The 21,948-nt window shown below is 35.9% G+C and overlaps 2 protein-coding genes and 1 long non-coding RNA gene across 3 annotated transcripts; 1 reads left to right on the forward strand and 2 right to left on the reverse strand.

The window, feature by feature from the left end:
- Positions 1-245: 245 nt before the first annotated feature.
- LOC110824467 (thylakoid lumenal protein (Mog1/PsbP/DUF1795-like photosystem II reaction center PsbP family protein)) lies at positions 246-1,131 on the reverse strand. The gene has a single exon (XM_022055052.2). The coding sequence runs from the start codon at positions 1,053-1,055 to the stop codon at positions 348-350; it is 708 nt and encodes a 235-aa protein (XP_021910744.1). The 5' UTR covers positions 1,056-1,131; the 3' UTR covers positions 246-347.
- A 481-nt stretch (positions 1,132-1,612) lies between these two features.
- On the reverse strand, positions 1,613-19,456 carry LOC110824415 (uncharacterized). The gene is given in 7 exon segments (XM_088208242.1): positions 1,613-1,978; positions 1,981-2,159; positions 3,588-5,594; positions 5,706-5,849; positions 6,048-6,554; positions 16,384-18,393; positions 18,492-19,456. Coding segments are annotated over 7 exon segments (5,943 nt in total). The 5' UTR covers positions 19,405-19,456; the 3' UTR covers positions 1,613-1,795.
- A 1,273-nt stretch (positions 19,457-20,729) lies between these two features.
- Positions 20,730-21,521, forward strand: LOC110822066 (uncharacterized). The gene is made up of 2 exons (XR_015813334.1): positions 20,730-21,173; positions 21,309-21,521. It is a non-coding gene; the product is annotated as an uncharacterized LOC110822066 (long non-coding RNA).
- Positions 21,522-21,948: the final 427 nt, after the last annotated feature.

Below are 21,948 nucleotides of genomic sequence, written 5' to 3' on the forward strand. Positions count from 1 at the left end.
TTAATTAAATTTAGATATGATTCTTCTATTAAATTATAATTACATTATATAACTGGTTAATATTCTTTATTAATCAACTTAAAATATAGATTATCGTAATAATTTTATTATAATGTTTAAAAATAATTTTAAAAAATGAGGAAGCGCCGTATAGCAAATTCTGGTACTACTTACACACACACACATATATATTATGTTATTAGATACTTTCATATTATAGTAATTATTGTATATGAATTACCGAATTATATTAATAAATTTATTTTATTTTTTAAAATTCGCAATTAATCTCAGAGCTCCTCGCGCATATATATATATATATATATATGAATTAGAAAATTACAAAATTACCCCACAGTTTTGAAGGACTGATGAATGTGTCTGAGCGTCTCCTCATCCCTCTTCCACTCCGGAGCAGGAGCATTAACAAAGTGCGCATATAGCTTATTCTTCGCACAGGTAACGGCTATCAGACTATGCTTTCCGATCCCGTCAATTTCATACACATAATATACCTGACCTGTTTCCTCGTCTTTCTTCTCCTCCGACACCAGGCTGTCCGCTCCCGCAATCAGATCCTGCAATTCTACATCCGACAGCGCCAAATTGTTCAGCACCATGTCTTTCGGAGCCAATTGTCTGAATCCTGCTAAAAACGTCAGGTACTCCTTCTCCGTCCTCTTTTTCGGATTGTAGAACTCGCTATCCGTCCCGTTCGTTCCTTTCTCCACTTTCGACACCAGCCGCTCCTTCCATCCCTCCGGCACATCGTACACGTATTCGGCCGAGGCTTTCTTGTCGGAATTTCCGCCGTATCCCCCGTAGTTAGCGGCGCTGGCGGCGGTTCCGTAGTAGATCCGGTAGGGGCTGTCTGGTGCTGCGAGAGAGGACAGGGAGGTTGTGAAGATGGAGGTGGTGGCTATGACTGCCGTGAGGGTTATAGGTAGTGTTGGCTTAGAGAAGAGTTGTTGAGGTTTTGGTTGGGTGTTAATGGCAGTGATTGTTGTGGAAGAGGAGGAGAAGACGACGGAGGGTTGATAGCAGAGGGTCGCCATGAAAGATTCGATCTCTGTGTGTGTGTGGTTTGTGTTTCTATATCAACCATATCCAGTGAAGATTTATTGTTACGTGCTGGGACCACAATATGAAATATATAAACAAAAATCTGTTACTTTTTAAAATTGGAAAAATTAACTTTTTAATTTACAGACATTTAAGGAATATATATATATATATATATAAACTTTCCATTTTAAATAAAAAATTAATGATAGCTCTTTAGTTTACAAACTGTATATAATTTTCTTCATAAACTTTGATATTAAATTTATTTAATTTTCTTTTACATAATAAAAACTAACATAATAATAAAGTTATAAGAACAAAAATTTAACTAAATATATAAAAATTATTAAATTAAGTGATTAATCATTATATGGTTATAGTGTGAGCATAGAATTGACAAAACCATTGGGTTAAATACTTCTACTATTTGAAAATGTACCCTCTCTCTGCTATATATTTTCAGTGATTGTATATACACACACACACATATATAATTGGAAATATACAGTTGTGGAGAAAGGAAGATGCTTTTGAGGTCACACTATCATAAAAAAATTTAGAATTTGAAGTATACCATATACCAGAATCTAAAGTTGAAATATATTCTTACAACTAATTTTCAATACACAAATTCCTTCATAATTATGTTCATTGAAAATATAAACTATACAGATATGTACCTCAGTGCCTTGGCTTTGGGTGGCTAGTAATTCCACTGTACTAAGCTGGGTTAAAGTCTTACACTCTTTGCAAACTTTTGTCTCATCTTTTTGAGAGTGGCTAAGACAGCCCTCATATTTCCTCTATCATTAGCTGACTCTGCTGAGCAGTTCAAGGCTAATCTCAAAACAGATGATATACACTCCATTGTTGCCTCCAAATGCTTGTCATTATCTACCTTCAACAGAGTGTGTTATCCACAACATTTTCCCAAATATCCTCACTAAAAAATGACTCTTCCACCCATCTCCTTAGGCTTACTTCTCCTGCAAACATTTCATCTGTAGGCTTCTTTCTTGTGAATGTCTCCAGCACCAGAATCCCAAAACTATATATATCTCCTTTTGTTGACACAGTTCCCATTAATCCGTATTCTAAATTCACATAATTTTAGGCATTAGGTTTAGATAAACCATATTATTTAGAAATTAAAAGGGAAATTCTTGCTTATATAAATCATGAAATTAAACTATTTTCTTATTACCTAATTATCTTTTGGTTTTGATAAATTGTTACTTAGGCAAATTATTCAGCATCAAGAGTACTATGTTGTAATATTCTTTCTTAGCTGCTATGATATGGTTTTTCCCCTATTACTCATATATCCTGTCTTCTTTTAAATGAATTATAACCTATCATATATGTTTTCTCAAAAAAATAAAAAAAGAGATATATCATATATGATTTTGTACAAATTTATGTTTGTGTGAATGCATGTGTGTGTTTATGTTAAGACAAATTTTTCTCATATTATATAATGTAATTTAGGCTTTGTAATTCTTTGGCTTACTTAATCTCACATATTACTAATATATTTTGATATTGCATGGAAGAAAAAGAGGACTATATAGCATTTTTTTTAGAGGGGGTTGGGGGGTTGAAAGCTCCCTTTCCCCTCCTTCCTATGCCACTAATTATTCATCCATTCAGCATTTATACAAGAAGCTTATCATTACTTTATCTATGGTTGAGGGTGGATTTGCTTTTCAAGGATTTTGAAAAAACATTTGATTCAGTTGATTACTTGTAAGCTGCTGGATCTGTATGTTATTTTAATTGTATCCTTTTGGAGTTTGTTGGTGTCACGAAGCCTTTGAAGGTGTTGTAGGGGAAGGGTGAAAAAAGGAATTCATGTACAAGGATGAAATATGAAAAACACACGCAAGAATGTGAAAATGTTATTTCATCCTTAGAAAATCTGGAAGATGTGGTTAGGGTTTTCGGTAGGTAGTTTTGCCGACCGCTATAACAAATCCTTTGCATGGGTTGCAACGGATGTGCACCCGATCTGTAATAGGCTGCCGTACCTAAAAATGCATTCGACCCTCGAGTATGCATATAAATAGACTGATTTCAGTGGAGAATGCATTGAAGAATCTATGAGTTAATACAAAATGGTGTAGGGAGTAAACCAGTTGAAAAAATAATGGACCAAATTAGACCCAATTCATGGGTTAATGCGAACTGGTTTTTAACCCTTAAATGTGAACCAGTCCAGTTCGCACCAACCTGGTCAGCTTGCCCAAAGTGGAAATTCCATTATTTGAAGGTATAAATCCCGGCGCTTGGATCCAGAGATGCGACAAATATTTTTTGGTACACTGAACCCAAAAGGAATAAAAAGCAGGGCTTGCATTACTCTTCCTTGATGAACTGGCGGATGTTTAGTACTAAGGATGGTTGGCGAAAAATGAAAGCTTGAATTGTATGTATGTTAAGAGTAAGGTAAAAAATAGAGGTAGAAATTAAGCAAGAAGAAAATGATAAGTGAATCAAATTGAATGTAGAGATGGTATCATTACCTGGAGCCATATACCCAATAGTGGCAAGCGTCAAGGTGTGTCTCACAGACTCATCATCTCCTAAAAGTTGGGAAACACCGAAATCAGCCACATGTGCAACCATATTGTCATCTAGGAGGACATTGGTAGGCTTTAAATCACAATGGGCAATTGGTGATGGAAGATTGTGATGAAGATATTCCAGAGCTGATGCAACATCTATTGTTATGTCCAGTCTCTGTAGCATGTTTAGAAAATGGTTGTGAGAATACAACCAGTTTTCAAGACTCTGATTAGACATGAACTCCAGCACTAAGGCCTTAAAATCATCATTGGAGCAACTGCTAATGATTTTGACAAGATTCCGATGGCGGATATTACGCATCATATGACTTTCAACTTCAAAACTTCTGAGAGCTTTCTCTAACGGCAACTTGAAAACCTTTATTGCAACATTTACCCCATCTGCGAGTGTTCCCTTATACACTGAACCAAAACTTCCTATTCCGAGCAAGTTTCTTTCGCTGAATCCGTTAGTAGCTCTTTTAAGTTCAATATATGAAACTCTTCTCCATGTTGCAAGGAGTGAGAAACTTTGTTTGTTCTGCTTGTTGGCCTGCTGTTTATGCCTCCACCTATAGATGATAAAGATAACAGTTGCTATTAATATTATGTATGCAATGCCTGGAAATATGAACTGGAGTACAAGTGACATGACCCTTTTGGATCGATCAATAGCTGGCCTTTTGCAACACGGAACAAGTAGTTGCGGTGAACCGCAGAGAGCATAATTATGCAGAAATGATTGAGCTGAAAAGTTTCTAAAAGGCCCTCCAGTAGGGATTTCTCCTTCTAGCCTGTTGAAAGACAAGTTAAGCTGCTTGAGATGGGAAAGCTTTTCCAAGGACTTGGGAATAACTCCTGAAAGATCGTTGTAAGAGAGATCCAAGAATTCCAGGCTTATCAGATTTCCAAATGACTGGGGACTATTTCCTTGTAAGCCATTTTTTGCCAAGGAAAGATGCAAAAGACCTTTTAGGCCTCCAACGCTTTCTGGAAGATTACCGAAAAATTGATTACTTGATAAGTCTAGTTTGGTCAAGACCTCCAGATTTTCAATATCCATAGGGAGATTGCTAGTTAACGAATTCAAAGACAGGTTTATTTGCAACATGTCAGTGAGTCTCCATAAGGTAGATGGTATAGCAGAAGTTAGTTGATTGGAGCTTAAGTCGAAATCTCTAAGGGAAGATAAGTTATATAAGCATTCAGGCAAAGACCCGTGAAAGGCATTACCATTCAAGATCAAAGCATACAGACTCCCTAAGTGACACAGTTCAGGAGGAATAGATCCTTGTAATATGTTTTGAGGAAGATACAATGCTTGTAGATTTTGTAGTCTGCCAATTGTGGCTGGAAGGGCTCCAGTCAATTCATTGTTGTCAAGGCCTAAACCTATCAGACTGCTTAAGTTACCAATCTCTTTAGGCATACCACCCTTAATTCTGCAATTTCTGGCATTTAAATGGTGAACAGATGAAGAGAGATTTCCAATAGAGGTTGGAAGGGTGCCACTCAAGGGATTATATGACAACTCAATGACTCTTAACTGTCTGCAATTTCCCAAGGAATAGAGAAAGCTCCAAGGAGAGTCAGAAGATTGTGCTGTCAAATTATTATGGTGCAAGTTCAGTATTCGGAGTGATCTTAAGTTTCCAAGTGTATCTGGTATGTAGCCTGAGAAAAAGTTCGAGCCCAATTCCAGGAGTACGAGTTGGGAAAGATTGGAGATAGAAGCTGGGATCACTCCGTTAAGGTTATTTCCCCACAGGTAAAGCTCCTCGAGGTTTGGAGCCGAAAGACCTATGCTTGATTCCAGATGACCGAAGAGGTTGTTGTCTTCTAGTTCAATAACTCTTATGGTCGAGATGTTGAAGATGGTGGATGGGATTACACCAGTTAACTTGTTAAAAGCCATATTCAGATACATCAGATTTTGCAGATTGCCAATGTCAACAGGTATTTCACCTGCTATGGGGGGAACATTCATAAATAATATTATATGATCAGTCTAATAATTCCTCATAAAAAATAACATATGCAGGACAAGTAAAGATGATATATAGATAGAAACCAAACCTTGTAGGTTGTTATAACCCAGATATACTTGTTGGAGCTTGGTCAAGTTTCCAAAACTTCTGGGTAATCTCCCTGTGAATCTATTGAGTGACAGTGCCAACAGTTGAAGCTCCCTGCACTTATCCAAGCTTGAAGGAAGCTGACCTTACAATTCATTATCAGCAAAAGAAAGATACTCAAGTTTAGGAAGAAGATCACACATTTGATCTGGTAGAGTACCAGACAAGCTATTGTCTTGCAAACTAAGCTTCTGCAGTGAGGAAATATTGAAGATGGTCCAAGGAATAGATCCACAAAGGTTATTTTATGTCAAATAAACTACTTTAAGGTTAGTAAGCTTACCAATCTCACGAGGAATGTTTCCACGAATGAGATTAAGACTCAGGTCCAATACCTCCAACTTAGACAAGTTCAGCAGATAATACGGAATTGTACCTGATAGACTGTTATTACAGAGGCTGAACTGACGCAAATTTCGTAAATTACCGATTGATGATGGTATTCCTCCATTGAGGTGATTGTCGGTCAAATTGATGAACTTCAAGTCCCACAATTGAGTAAGCTCTTCTGGTACTGGGCCATGAAAATTGTTGGTGCTCAAGTTCAGGGAGACAAGGAATGAGAGATTACCTAGATGGGGAGGGATAGTGCCCGTCAGCCCCATGTCTGAAAGGTCCAAAGCTGTGACTCTTCCATGGCGGAGACTGCAGGAGACACCAATCCAGTGGCAAACAGTGGCAGAGGTAGTCCAATTGTATAGCAAGATGTTTTCACGGCTGAAGGTGATGAAGGATTTAAATGCCAGAAGAGCTGATTGATCAATACTCAAATCTTTGATTGCCATTGCAGCTGTACAGAAGCATAGCAACAACAATATTGAAACCAAATGGAAACTCATCTTCATCTTCTTCATGGGTGCTCTTTTAATCTCCTTTGAAGTGGAACTAGACCATCCTAATGTTGACCCTTGCATCTATATATATATATATATGCATTGAAAAAGAGAGATAGAGATATTGAAACATTCTATCTCTGTCATTGGATATTGAAAAAAAAAAAAAACAAAACCAATAAATGGATTAAACATCTTTGCCTTTGAGATTAAACGTTTGAATGCTGAATTGTGCTCTAGACAAAGGCAACAGACTAAAAAAATCTTCAAATAAATAACATTATCCTCTTTATTACTTAGTGTGTAATCTTTTTCTAAGGAAATTAAACAAGTGTCCTATAATGACAATGAAAATTAAACATTTTCATTTTAAAAGTAAGAAATTATATTTTCTATGGACAAATAAAAAACAAAGCTGAATATGTTTCTAATCCTATAATGATAATCTAATTTTTGCAAACTTAAAACTGAGTGTAAAATGGGTTGGATGTGTTTATTATTATTTTTTAAGAGAAAGTTAAGAGTTTATTCAATTAAACTACCATCCAATAAGTACCATCAATCATCAGAATAATTCTCAACGTAAGTATAATTCCATAAATGTAAAGAATAATCCTCTTCGTTGGTTTGTGGCTGGTCGGAAGAATTAAAGAAGAATGATGTTATTGTAATTTAATATTCTGGGGACGTTTATTTCAAAATCTAATTGGTTTGTTTTCTACCAAAGAGTCAAAATTACAGAGTAGAATTAGAAACTACCCTTCTTCTTCTTCTTCTTCTTCTTCTTCTTCTTCTTCTTCTTCATGTATCTTGAAGAGAAACAAAGGAGGATATCTGAAATAACGAAGAACAGATGACTATAGTTTATAGCTAGTTTAGCAATAACATAAAAGTTCTGTTCCAAAATAGTTAGCACATCTTTATGTAGTTAAATTATTATCATACCTAATGGTCGATTTTTGCATTCCAATTTCCCACACTGCTGACTCCAAAGAATTCTTACCGGTCCCTTCCTGATTTCTCTCTCTCAAAAAAGCTTCTTGGTCTTCTCCTTTCTCCCCTCTCTTTTGGTGTTTCCCAACTCGGAAGAAAAAGAACGCCCTCAAGCGCTCAGTTCTTCCCCCAATTTTACGGAAGTCTCCCTCCCCGGTTTTACAAAAACCTCTGTTTTCGCTCGCCAAAAGCCCAGAAAATTTCCCTCTTATCCCCTGAAATTCTCTCCATTTCCACTCACCAAAAACCCCAAAAGATTCCCTCTCAGTTTTTCCTTTCTCCCCTCTGTTTCTCTCGTCTCCAGACCCTCCTTAGCTGCGTCTCTCTCCCTCTTTTTCTCTTCGGCCGAGCCCAGTCGATTTCTCCATTTTCCCTCAAAATTTCAGTCGCTTCCCCTTTTATAGTCAGAGGAGGACGCAATACCTCGAAGTTCTCCTTGGGTCCAGTCATTTTCAGTCTTTCAACCAACGGCTCCTTTGGGGTTGACTTCAGCCTCCTCCCTCGATCAACGCTTCATCACCGAAAAAGAACGGGGTTTTTCGTCCTTGCCCTTGTGATCTTTCCACTGTCTTCCCCTCTTTTATGGCCAAAATCAAACTCCCACTAGATACCTCGAGTCATTCCTCGATCCGAGTCTGCGTCTCTATCATCTTCCGCTCAAATTCCTCCATTACCTTTTCTAATTCAAGCTTAGATCGATTTTCTGTTTTTTCTATTGTCCTTCTCTCGCTATTCCTTTTACCTCGCTTCGTTTTGTACCACTCACATTCTGCTAGAATAAATTTTCATAATAATTAATTAATATACGATAATAAATAATGATATATGAAAATAACGAAATTTTTTTATGTTTGAAGGATTATATATTAATACAGTGTTAAGTTAGCCTATAAAGTCCTCTGCGAAAGATGGAGTGCCACTGCAACAGCTTCGATTGGAAACTACCACGGAGGTAGAAAGTTCATTGATACACGACTATTTAATAATTGCCAACGAGGACTACAAAGTGATAATAACACCGAGCATATGAAATCATGTATATTCTGTAATGAAGGGCCAGGCTCATATCTATATATTTTTGTTCAACGTCATCTGAGTAGTGCCCTTTGGATGAGTTGTAAATGATGTTTCAAGCCAAATCAGCTAAATCTGAACTCAAGCAATGAATATCCAAACTACATGTTTCACATGCAGAAATTGACCAGAGAAGAAAGGGAATTCTAGCAAAATATTTTGCCGCATGCATCCATCATGGCAGACTATATATGAGCTGGAGAAATCAAATTTTTCATGATAAAATAACATGGAATCCAAGCTTCACCTTGAAGATCAGGAAAACACTAAGAAGCATTTATAAAATGGCAGAAGCTGTGTTGTTTCAAGGTGGTCTCCCAACCGACAACGAAGCCGAAAGCATCTAAGAACTACAAGTGGTCAAATTTCAGTGTTATGTATCATTAAAAGAAGGGAAGGCCATAATTGCGAGTACCTGAGAAGAAAATGGAATGCACAAAGGCCACGTTGATTCTGTCAATACAAATGATTCACTAATGATTGAGACAGAAGCTATCCTCCTCTCTCTCAGGCTTGCAAGGATGCTTGGGTTTGAGAAGATTGTGGTGTTAAAGCAATTCACAGACTACTGTTCAACCACTGAACAGCCAATTTTTGTCGCTGGATTGGGTTATATGGAGAAGCTCGTCCTAGAAACAAGGGTCTTAATCGAAACTTTTATGTCTTTTGCAAAATATATTGATCCCCTAGAACCAACAACTCGAAACCCATAATGCAGCCAAATGGGCAGCGAGCCAAAATTTCCAGGGACTACTTCCAAGTTTTGTAGTTAATTACACATTTTTTTATTAAAAAAAGTAGCAGTAAATAGCTAAGTATCATAAATTACATGAAAATAAAGTTGGAGTGAAGCAAAAGGGCCTTCAAAGGTTAACCTATTACAAATATTGAATCCCAAGTAAGTACATGAAACGTAAATAAAGTTGCAAATAAGTAAAAACAAAACAAAATAAATTAACTTAATATACCATAATCATTGAAATAAAATAAGTAATTAAACAACTAGAGAGGACTAGAGTTTGGTTCTTTTTGACTGAATTCAAACACTGAAGGTACAGGTTAAACAACCGTTACCCTCAGTTTCCAATAAAACAAAACAAAAATTGAATTGAGACATGGTTTAAGAAAAGTCTCATGCTTAGTACAGTAGAAGAAAGAAACTTTTTAAGTTATATTGCAGAAGTTTCTTCCGAGGAGCAAGATTCAATAAAAACAGATAACTCTCCAAACATCTAAATGATAGAGAACATAACTAGATTGATACAATGATTGATTAAACGTTGATCCAAGCATGTATAATTGTTCTCTCTTTGCACCATAGCACATGCTCCCTTTTGATCACAGATTGTAGGAAGACAAGTGTCCTTCCTCTAATAATATGATCCACAACTGCTATAATTGTGTTCTAATAAAATAAGAACCCTTTAATTATTAATTTGTACAACTTTAGATTTTTATAGGCAAAAGAGGATGCTATTGAGTTTTACAAGTACACTCCATCATCTTGGTTTTGTATTACATCTAAAAATTTAGAATTTGAAATAATACCATACACAAGAAACTAAGTTAAAAATATATTCTTGTAACTAATTTTAAAAATACATTCCTTCATAATTATGCTCAATAAAAATATAAACTATAAAGAAATGTACTTTAGTGCCTTGGCTTTGGGTGGCTAGTAATTCCACTGTACTAAGCTGGGTTATAACGTCTTACACTCTTTGCAAACTTTTGTCTTGTCTTTTTGAGAGTGGCCAAGACATCCCTCATATTTCCTCTGTCATTAGCTGACTCTGCTGAGCAGTTCAAGGCTAATCTCAAAACAGATGATATACACTCCATTGTTGCTTCCAAGTGCTTGTCATTATCTACCTTCAACAGAGTGTTATCCACAACATTTTCCCAAATATCCTCACTAAAAAATGACTCTTCCACCCATCTCCTTAGGCTTACTTCTCCTGCAAACATTTCATCTGTAGGCTTCTTTCTTGTGAATGTCTCCATCACCAGAATCCCAAAACTATATATATCGCCTTTTGTCGACACAGTTCCCATTAATCCGTATTCTAGATTCACATAATTTTAGACATTAGGTTAAGATAAACCATACTATTTTGATTGAACAGGGAAATTCTTGCTTATATAAATCATGAAATTAAACTATTTTCTTATAACCTAATTATCTTTTGATTTTGGTAAATTAGTTACCCAGGCAAATGATCTAGCACTCAGCACTATCTTGTAATATTCTTTCTCAGCTGCTATGACATGTTCTCCCCCTATTACTTATACATTCTTTTCTTTTTTTACATGAATTATAATCTACCATATATGTTTTCTCAAGATGATAAAAAAAGAAATCTATCATAAATGTTTGTGTACAAATTTTTGTGTGTTTGTGCATGTGTTTATATATGTGTCTATGTTAGACAAATTTTTCTCATATTATATTATGTAATTTAGGCTTTGTAATTTTTAGTTTACATAATGTTACATATTACTAATATATTTGACATAGCATAGAATAAAAAGAGGACTCCATAGCTTTGTTTTTTTGAGAGTGTGTGGGGGATTGAAAGCTCCCTTGCCTCTCCTTCCTATGCCACTAATTATTATTCATCCGTTTAGCATTTAAACAAGAAGTTTATCATTACTTTATCTATGGTTGAGGCTGGATTTGCTTTCTCAAGGATTTTGAAAAAGCATTTGATTAACTTGAGTGTCTCTTTATATACATGATCATGGAAAAAAATGAAGGAATTGGATATACCAATGAATTTCAATGGGAATACCTATCAATACTCGTTAATGGATTCTCTACAAGACAGTTTTCAGTAAGGGGTTTGAGACAAGGAATCCTATAACTTCCCTTTCTTTGACATTTAATATTGCGGTAATTTCCCCTTTTCTGGCATTTAATATCGAGGTGAAAGGGCCTGTGCATTTAGTTAACAAGACAAGTAACCTGTGTCTTTCCTTTGGTCTCTCAAGACAAGTAATCTAAACTTGTTTAAACATCACAGATGATATACTTCTTTCTTTAATTCTTTGATTGAGATTTTCAGGATACTAAATGAGTTCTGTGACGCGTTTTGAGTTATTTCTGACTTAGAGATTAAAATTTTCACATGCTGTTTATATGAAATTGGAATTAACAGTGCTTTGTATAGAGTAGTTGGTAGTGCTCATTAGATATAGGAGAACATCCCAGCTGATTGCTCATCTGGGCCACCCACTGGAGAGCTAACCTAGAGGCCCTGTAACGGTTCCGGAAATTTAAAATGAAATGTGTATTAAAAATATCAAATGCGGAAACGAAGTCAAATTTTCGATTAACATCCCTTACACTAAAACCAAAAACGTGCTCATAAAATATAAAAAATCAAACTAATTAAAGGAGAAACTCGAAAGTAAAAGCTATGAATATGACTATGGAGTCTTTAGGCGTCCCCTTCATCGTCCTCCTGCGGAACGGGCTTGGAAACAATGTCTTTCTGATATGAAATGATTAGATAAGGAATGAGCTACACTAGTCCAGTAAAGACATCACGATATCTCACCGTCACGGAGGTAAAGGTGGGTAGAAAACACAAAAAGACCAATGGAGCATAATTTACAACAAATCCTTTAATCAATAATAAATTCTTTACCATCCACTTACCTCGGTGAAATTCATAAAACAATATACGAAAGCAATAACATTATCATCATCATGAAATCATATAAACTGTATAACATAATACTTATCACGCTTTTTGTAATTCAATCATTACACAACATATTTTCCTCATTTACCAGCCCACTAGTATCCATGGGGATCCATAGGGGTCCCGCTACCCGTTAACCCTTAACACTTGAAATCAGATTCCAGGGTCGTCCCCATACCCCGTCCGGTGTGGGCGCCAAAACTATAAACCTTATTACCCCGTCCGGTATGAGGGTGAAACGGGCCGTCCCCATACCCCGTCCGGTATGGGCGCCAAAACACATAAGGTCTCCATACCCCGTCCGGTATGAGAGACCACAATCCCGGTAGGGTTCCCTACGGACCCGGTCCGTCCACCATCTCTCAGGATATCTAGTCAGGCTGATCACATTATACAATTATCAATTTACATAATTTTTCATTCTCCTTTTCCTCAGTCAGCATCATCAATTTACATACAAACAAGCAAACAGTAATTTATGCCAGACAAGACAACATACAGCATCGGTTTCTCAGTCATTCAACCCATAATCAATAAAACAGTAAAATATGCACGCGAAACAATGAAATGAAAACATCAGACCTCATACTGCATTTAAAACTGTAAAATATGCTAAATAACAGTTAACCGACAAACACACTAGACTCGGGCTCCATTAGCGACCTTAAACAATTTCACACATTCATTGATTCAAGAAATACCATTTTATCATTATTGAACTTTAATACCGTGATAGGAAATAGGGTGAGGGATCCTTACTCGTTTCGGGTCCGAACACGGCTTCACAGTGTGCCTACAGGCTGTCCCTAATTTTCCCTGAATTTTTTCTCAGGGAACTGAAACGCACTACCGGTACCTGCACATGTTCCAAAAAATTCCAAATTAGGCCCAGGGCCCCTTTTTGGCCAATATTGCAATTCTGGCACGGCGGCCCCGCCGTGCTCCGGCGGTGATTAGCCTCGGGTTGGCCGTTTTCGGTCGAATTCGGCCACACTTGCATCGGTCCCTGCGATAAAACAACCCTAGGGCCCTCGGGGGGCCAAAAATTACGAAAAACCGAAGCTTACCGGCGGCGGTGCTCTCGGGTGCGGCGGCTCTCCGGTGAGGTTCGTGTTTTGGTGATTCGGCTCCGATCAACCTGTAGAGAAAAGAATGGTGATCACGGTGATATAAAAATTGCATCAAACGGAGGCCGGGAAGGGCCTCATCGGAGGCAAAAACCGAGGAGGGGCGCAGCGGCACCGCTGGGTTTCGACCGTGTTTTCCGGCCGTTTGGCCAAGATTTTGGCTCCGATTTGGCCACAGGGAAAATCAGCGTGGAAAAACGAGTCGGGGGTATGAAATTTACCTCGATCGGCGGTCAGAAATCTCCCCGGTGCGGCGGCGGGTGGCGGCGGCCGGCTTCTCCGGCGTCTGGTTCGTCTTCTCCGGCGAGGGCAGGCGGCTAGGGTTTTTGTGGTCAGGTGTGGGGGTTCTATTTATACTCTTTTGCCTTTTGATCTCAGCCGTCCATTTTGATTTAATCTGGGCCGTCCGTTTTTGATTGAATCTGGTCCGTCCGTGCGATTGCATCTGGGCCGTCCGTGCGCACGCTTAATCTGGGCCGTTCGATCGCACGTACACGGATCGCCAACGTGGCCCGTCCCCGGTCGACGTGGTCTTGCCACGTGGCAGGTCCTGGTTAGCCAGGATTGCTGACTGGGTCTGCTGACGTGGCGCTCTTTTTTTTTTTAATTTAATAAAAATATTTAATAATAAAATAACAAATTTTCCAAATTTTTCGGGCGTTACAGGCCCCCTCTACCCGGCAGCCTGTACTGAATAGATTGAGTAGTATTTTTTCTTGGAAGTCAAGGTTTTTGTCAATTAAAGCAAGGAAAAACTTAATTCAATTAGATCTCCCAGCCCTCAAGTATTTTTACATGTGGTCATGAAAATTCCTTTGAGGGTGCAAGAAAATTAAGAGCCATCTTGAAGGGTTTTTTTGCAGGGAATGGCAGAGTGGGAGGAAAACTCGTGAACCGGGCACTTATCTGCAGTAGCAAAAATGTGGGAAGCTTGGGCTTATGCAACATTTTCGACTTAAGTAGGGGGTTCCTATCTAAAGGGTCCTTGCTACTTGGGACCGAGTTAAAATTCCTTTGGAGGAAATTGATTCGTAGCATCTATCGATATGACTAAGAGTACTTTATGCCTCTCCATCGTGCCAAACTTGGCCTCTCATATCCAGTGGTATGTTTTTCCCCTCTGTTGTGCCAAAGTTCGCCTTTCATGTTCTAGTGGTGGCCACAAGGATATGAACCTCCACAGTGGGTACATCTACCCCCATACTTGACTCATTTAATAAATTCATTACTTGTATGAGGTGAGTACATATTTCTTCACTCATTTCCATTATGTGAGTAATATTTTATACCTGTAGTCTACCTAGTTTAACCATTTATTTCATTCTAAAAAAATTTTAAAAAAATAATTTGTTTTATTCAATAAATATAACAAACTAACTAAAGTAATATAAAAACAAATAATATAAGCATTTTAAACACAAACTTAATAATAACATTAAATCAATAATTTAATCATAAAATATATGTATAATTTAAAATAAATTTATTACTTGTATGGGGCGTGTAATTTAAAATTTTTTAAATCTATTATCACTTTCACTATTATTTTCTTCATTGTTAATTTACTTGTATGATATATGGGGCGTGTAATTTAAAATTTTTTAAATCTATTATCACTTTCACTATTATTTTCTTCATTGTTAATTTACTTGTATGATATATTGGATGAAGACATATAATTTAGAAAATAAAAGCTAAAAATTATTTTCTCGTACCAAATGGATCATAATTGTTCTTGTGTTGCTCATACTTCTGAAAAATGCTTGTTCTCGCATTTCAATCCACCATCTAATCAAATTCTTTACTGGTTGAGCTGCAGATTAAGAAGTGTCCACAGGTTTTGTAGATCGTATGTGCTGATCAGGTTCGTTCTCTATGGTTCTTGATTTGTAGTCTTTCCAGATTTTACAGATTTCATTCTACTTGAATGAATACAAAGGTTGATGTCAGTTGCAGCAAGGTGCCATGGCATTTATAGGCTTCTATGATTCTCGGGAGATCTTTTGATGGTGTTAGAATTCAATGATCATCTCTTAATATGTACCTGGATCCTTCTAGGTTTTTGTGATTCTCTTGCTGCTCGTTTTAAGGTTGCATAAGAATATATGTGCTGATTCACTAGGATTCTGATGTGGTCTAAGTGAGTGGATTTGCAGTTTCATTAGGCTTTTGCTTTGGTACTTGTAACCTGCTGATCTGTATGTTATTCTAATTGTATCCTTTTGGAGTTTGTTGGCTCTAGAAGCTTGTATAGGGAGAAAATTACTCTTTCAAAAAAAAAAAAAAAAATCTATGGTTTATGCATTATTACAGTTTGTATAAACATGCTAAGCTCTATAGTTCTCTTGAAGATGAGGGTATGTCCTAAACGGTTAAATAGTAAAGCTGATAATTGAATTTTCGACTAAACAATCATCTATTTAAATTGTTTACTGAGATAAATATCTAAATCCGAACCTAAGTATGCTGATATCTATCAGAGGCGTAAATCACTGATTTGTGTTTGATTCAATTCATAATCATTCTCAGCTTATTGCTATGTCTAGTCTTTATATTAGTTTAGGCATTTAAAATTAAAACTGTCCCCTACTTATTCCTATGTCTAATCTTCACATCAGTTTTAACGTTTTAAAATTAGAACATAGTTTGCACATTTTAATTCATCCGCTCTCTCGCTTTGAGCATTTCTAGGTCAAAACTCAATTCCTGTTAATTAAATTAAAAATTGAATTGTCACCCTTAAGTAATTTAAGATGGAAGCAAGGGGTGACATTATAAGTAAAATATGTTATAATTTGTATGTATGTTAAGAGTAAGGTAAAAAATAAAGGTAGAAATTAAGCAATTGAACTGAACTAAATCAAATGTAGAAGTGGTATCATTACCTGGAGCCATATACCCAATAGTAGCAAGCGTCAAGGTATGTCTCACAGACACATCATCTCCTAAAAGTTGAGAAATGCCAAAATCAGCCACATGAGCAACCACATTTTCATCTAGCAGGACATTAGTAGGCTTTAAATCACAATGGACAATTGGTGATGGAAGACTGTGATGAAGATATTCCAGTGCTGATGCAACATCTATCATTATGTCCAATCTCTGTAGCAAGTTTAGGAAATGGTTGGGAGAATACAACCAGTTTTCAAGACTCTGATTAGACATGAACTCCAGCACCAAGGCCTTAAAATCATCATTGGAGCAACCGCTAATGATTTTGACAAGATTCCGATGGCGGATATTGCGCATCATATAACTTTCAACTTCAAAACTTCTGAGAGCTTCCTCTAACGGCAACTTGAAAACCTTTATTGCAACGTCTACCCCATCCACAAGTGTTCCCTTATACACTGAACCAAAACTTCCCATTCCGAGCAAGTTTCTTTCGCTGAATCCATCAGTAGCTCTTTCAAGTTCAAAATATGAAATTCTTCTCCATGTTGCAAGGGGTGAGAAGCTTTGTGTGTTCTGCTTGGTGGCCTGCTGTTTATGTCTCCGCCTATAGATGATAAAGATAACAGCTGCTATCAATATTATGGATGCAATTCCTGGAAAAATGAACTGGAACACAAGTGACATGACCCTTTTGGATCGATGAATAGCTGGGCTTTTGCAATGCGGAACCAGTAGTTGCGATGAACCACAGAGAGCATAATTATGCAGAAATGATTGAGATGACAAGTTTGTAAAAGGCCCTCCAGGAGGGATTTCTCCTTCTAGCCTGTTGAAAGACACGTTAAGCTGCTTGAGATGAGAAAGCTTTTCCAAGGATTTGGGAATAACTCCTGAAAGGTTGTTGTAAGAGAGATCCAAGAATTCCAGGCTTATCAGATTTCCAAATGACTCGGGAATATGTCCTTGTAAGCCATTTTTTGCCAAGGAAAGATACAGAAGATCTTTTAGGCCTCCAATGCTTTCTGGAAGATTACCGAAAAATTGATTCCTTGATAAGTCTAGTTTCGTCAAGGCCTCCAAACTTTCAATATCCATAGGGAGATTGCCAGTTAATGAATTCAAAGACAAGTTTATTTGCAACATGCCAGTGAGTCTCCATAAGGTAGATGGTACAGCAGAAGTTAGCTGATTGGAGCTTAAGTCTAAATTTCTAAGGGAAGACAAGTTATATAGGCATTCAGGCAAAGAACCGTGAAAGCCATTATCATTCAAGATCAAAGCATACAGACTCTGTAACTGACACAGTTCAGGAGAAATATATCCTTGTAATTTGTTTTGAGGAACATAGAGTGCTTGTAGATTTTGTAGTCTACCAATTGTGGCTGGAAGAACTCCAGTCAATTCATTGCTGTCAAGGCCTAAATCTATCAGATTGCTTAAGTTACCAATCTCTTTAGGAAGACCACCCCTAATTCTGCAATTTATGGCATATAACTTCTGAACAGATGAAGAGAGGTTTCCAATAGAGATTGGAAGGCTGCCGGCCAAGGGATTATATGATAAGTCGATTACTCTCAACTGTCTGCAATTTGCCAAAGAATAGAGAAAGCCCCAAGGAGAATCAGAAGATTGTGCCGTCAAATTATTATGGTGCAGGCTGAGTAATTGGAGGGATTTTAGGTTTCCAAGTGTATCTGGTATATGGCCTGAAAAAAAGTTTGAGCCCAATTCCAGGAGTACGAGTTGGGAAAGATTGGATATAGAAGCTGGGATCACTCCATTAAGGTTATTTCCCCACAGGTAAAGCTCCTCAAGATTTGGAACCAAAAGACCTATGCTTGATTCAAGATGACCATAGAGGTTATTGTTTTCTAGTTCAATGACTCTTATGGTTGAGATGTTGAAGGTAGTGGGTGGCATTACACCAGTTAAATTGTTGAAAGCCAGATTCAGATAGTCCAGACTTTGTAGGTTGCCAATGTCATCAGGTATTTCACCTGCTACAGGGGAAACATTCATAACTTTATTATATGAAAATTCCTTAAAGAAACCAATATATGCAGGATAAGTCAAGATGATATAAAGATAGAAACTAAACCTTGTAAGTTGTTATAACCCAGATAAACTTGTTGGAGCTTGGTCAAGTTTCCAAAACTTCTGGGTAATCTCCCTGTGAATTTATTGAGTGACAGTGCCAATAGTTGAAGCTCCCTACACTTACCCAAGCTTGAAGGAAGCTGACCATACAATTCATTAGCAGCAAAGGAAAGATACTCAAGTCTAGGAAGAGCATCACACATTTCATCTGGTAGAGTACCAGACAAGCGATTGTCTTGCAAACTAAGCTTCTGCAGCGAGGAAATATTGAAGATGGTCCAAGGAATAGATCCAGAAAGGTTATTTTGCGTCAAATATAGTACTCTGAGGTTCGCAAGCTTACCCATCTCACGAGGAATGTTTCCATGAATGAGATTAAAACTCAAATCCAAGACCTCCAATTTAGACAAGTTGAACAGATAATACGGAATTGTCCCTGATAAACTATTATTACGGAGGCTGAACTGACGCAAATTCCGTAAATTACCAGTTGATGAAGGTATTCCTCCATTGAGGTGATTATAGGTCAAATTGATGAACTTCAAGCGCCGCGATTGAGTAATCTCTTCTGGTATTTGGCCATGGAAATTGTTGGTGCTCAAGTTTAAGGAGACAAGGAATGAGAGATTACCTAGATGAGGAGAGATAGTGCCCGTAAGCTCCATGTCTGAAAGGTCCAAAGCTGTGACTCTTCCATGGCGGAGACTGCAGGAGACACCAGTCCAGTGGCAAACAGAGGCAGAGGTAGTCCAATTGTTTAGCAAGATATTTTCATGGCTGAAGGTGATGAAGGATTTGAATGCCAGAAGAGCTGACTGATCAGTACTCAAATCTTTGATTGCCATTGCAGCTGTATATAAGCATGGCAAAAACAACATTGAAACCAAATGGAAACTCATCTTCATCTTCTCCATGAGTGCTCTTCTAATCTTGACCTGTATCTTATATTTCGTATTGACTACCCTTCCATGCGCGCGTATTTGATATTTTTTAATAGTAATATTTAATTTAGGTATAAAAGTAGTTTGCGTTTGGGCCAAAGCCAAGGTCAATATGTCAAGAGTCAAGAGTCAACATGTCAAAGTCAGTTTAGATTAGTATTTAATTAAATATAATTAGTGATGTTAATTATGATTAACTATCTTGTATAAATACTTAAATCTAGAAATAAAAATTATATATAATTTTTATATTTACAATACAGTCTCATTTTTTAATTTAAAACATTCATATATTTTTAAATTTTTACTATTTTCAAATTATAATGAGTGTCAAGTTTTAAAAAAAATAACTTAATAATTTACTCTAGAATTTATACTAATTGTCTATTTAAAATTTTTAACAATTAAAGATAATGGAGGACTTATATGAGTAATTACGTTAAATTTGTAATTGACATAAGATTTTGTAAACATCTTTTATAATTATATATATATATATATCAATTAAGAAACCAACAAAAGAAGATGAAATAAATTATTTTATATTTTATTAAAATTATTATTTTTATTGCTATTATCTTAATTTTCTGTTTTTATAATGTTAATTAACATATTATCAAGATCGTATCTAATAAAATAACAAATGATAACAAACATAATCACATAGTATAAGTAAATAATAATATGCATGGTAGAATAAGATATATATATATATATATGTGTGTGTACTTTCAAATAAACAGAAGTACCATAGAACTGACCTTTTAGACATATTTTATTGCTTTTCATTAATTATTTTATTTTTAATTATATTATTTATTACAAATATTTTATATAAATGTAATAAATAGTCTAATTATCTGTATATATAATGGAGTGCAGAATTAAATATAAAATAATTTTGGGAATCTAAATTATGTCACAGGCTATAGCTGGATCATGCATGCAGCTAGGGTTCATTGACTTCAATTATGGATTGTCTCCTTGCCTTGCATGTGCTAATGTTAGCCTAAGTGGTTTGAGAGAAAACATATAATACACACACACATGTATATATATATATATATATATATATATATATACTTGGAAGAATATAATACAAAGTTTAACTTTCATTCTTACAATAGCTCAAACTGGTATGATTAAATCTTGTACACAAGCATAGGATATGAAATTCAACGGCACCAAAATCCCAAGCTTTTGTTTACATATACATACACAAAACGTATATATAGATATATAGATATATATATATATATTGTATGTATGCCACCCACGACTGCTCTATGATTGCAAACAGCCATACATGTCCTTATCATATTCTACCTTTTGATATTAGCCCTCTAATTAAAATCCTGTCTTTTCTTTTATTTTCACATCTAAAATATCTTCATCCCTAACCTTGGCCTAACCTAATTTTCTTCCCTTCTTTTTTAAAAGCCAATGTCCACCATCTCCGAAATCTCACCTTCTTTCCCTGCTAACTCATCTACCTTGAGAGTTCAACTTGTATCAAAGCTAAAATCAGATAAGCTTCTCAACAAGTTCTTCGATGTATCTGAATATAACTTTAACTACGAACAGAGTGGATTGTGGTCTCCGCCTATTAAAAGAAACGCATTCTTGAATTCACCCACGAGTAGAATATTCACCGAACAAGACATGTCAGCTAAACTTAAAAATATTATGGATTCTCGTAGTCAGAGGCGAAAAAAGTACAATTTTGCATGTTTCAATGTATGGTAATGCCGTTTTCTTTTCTTTTGTTTTTCTTTTGTGTTTAACTTTTATTCTTCTATTACATATATATATATATATGATATTGAATTACATTCCCTAATACTTTATATTGAATCGTTAAATTTCATTATATGCAGGCAATTTGGTGTTGTTGAGGGAGACAGAATGCAGCACCTTCAACTTATTTCCATGGATGTGGGTGTTGCAGGTGAAGTTAGAAAACACAGGTAACCAGAAAAACAAAAAAGAAAAAAAATGGAACAAATTTTTTTTTCCTTCTTTATCTTTGTGAATTAATGCAAATGTAATTTTTTTTTTTGAAAATATATACAGTAAAAATATTTTTCTCAGATATGCCTATTTATCATTATTATTGCTTGTCTATTTATGTATTTATTGCCTTCATATGAATTCACTGTTCCGCTCAGAGAATACATATCTATTTATATATTATTATTATTATTGTAATTTTCTTAATTGGAGTATAAGTTTTTAATTGATAAAAAAATTAGTATAAATGTAAAATTCAAATAATTTAAATTATATATATCTTTTGCTATTAGACAGGTTTCTTTTGATATTACACGCGTGTCTTTTTATTATTCGTCTTTCGGATCACAAATTTATTGATACTTTCATTTTTCTTTGGTTGAAATTTATTCAATTCCAATTTAATTTTTGGTTATTCTTAAACTAATTATAATTTTTATATATACTTTTTAAGTAATTAAATCACTTTTACTCATATGTTTAATTTCATAACTATAATTTGTATTC

This window comes from Carica papaya, chromosome 7 (genome assembly GCF_054855325.1).
Source record: "Carica papaya isolate Zhongbai chromosome 7, ASM5485532v1, whole genome shotgun sequence".
NCBI classification, from domain to species: domain Eukaryota; kingdom Viridiplantae; phylum Streptophyta; class Magnoliopsida; order Brassicales; family Caricaceae; genus Carica; species Carica papaya.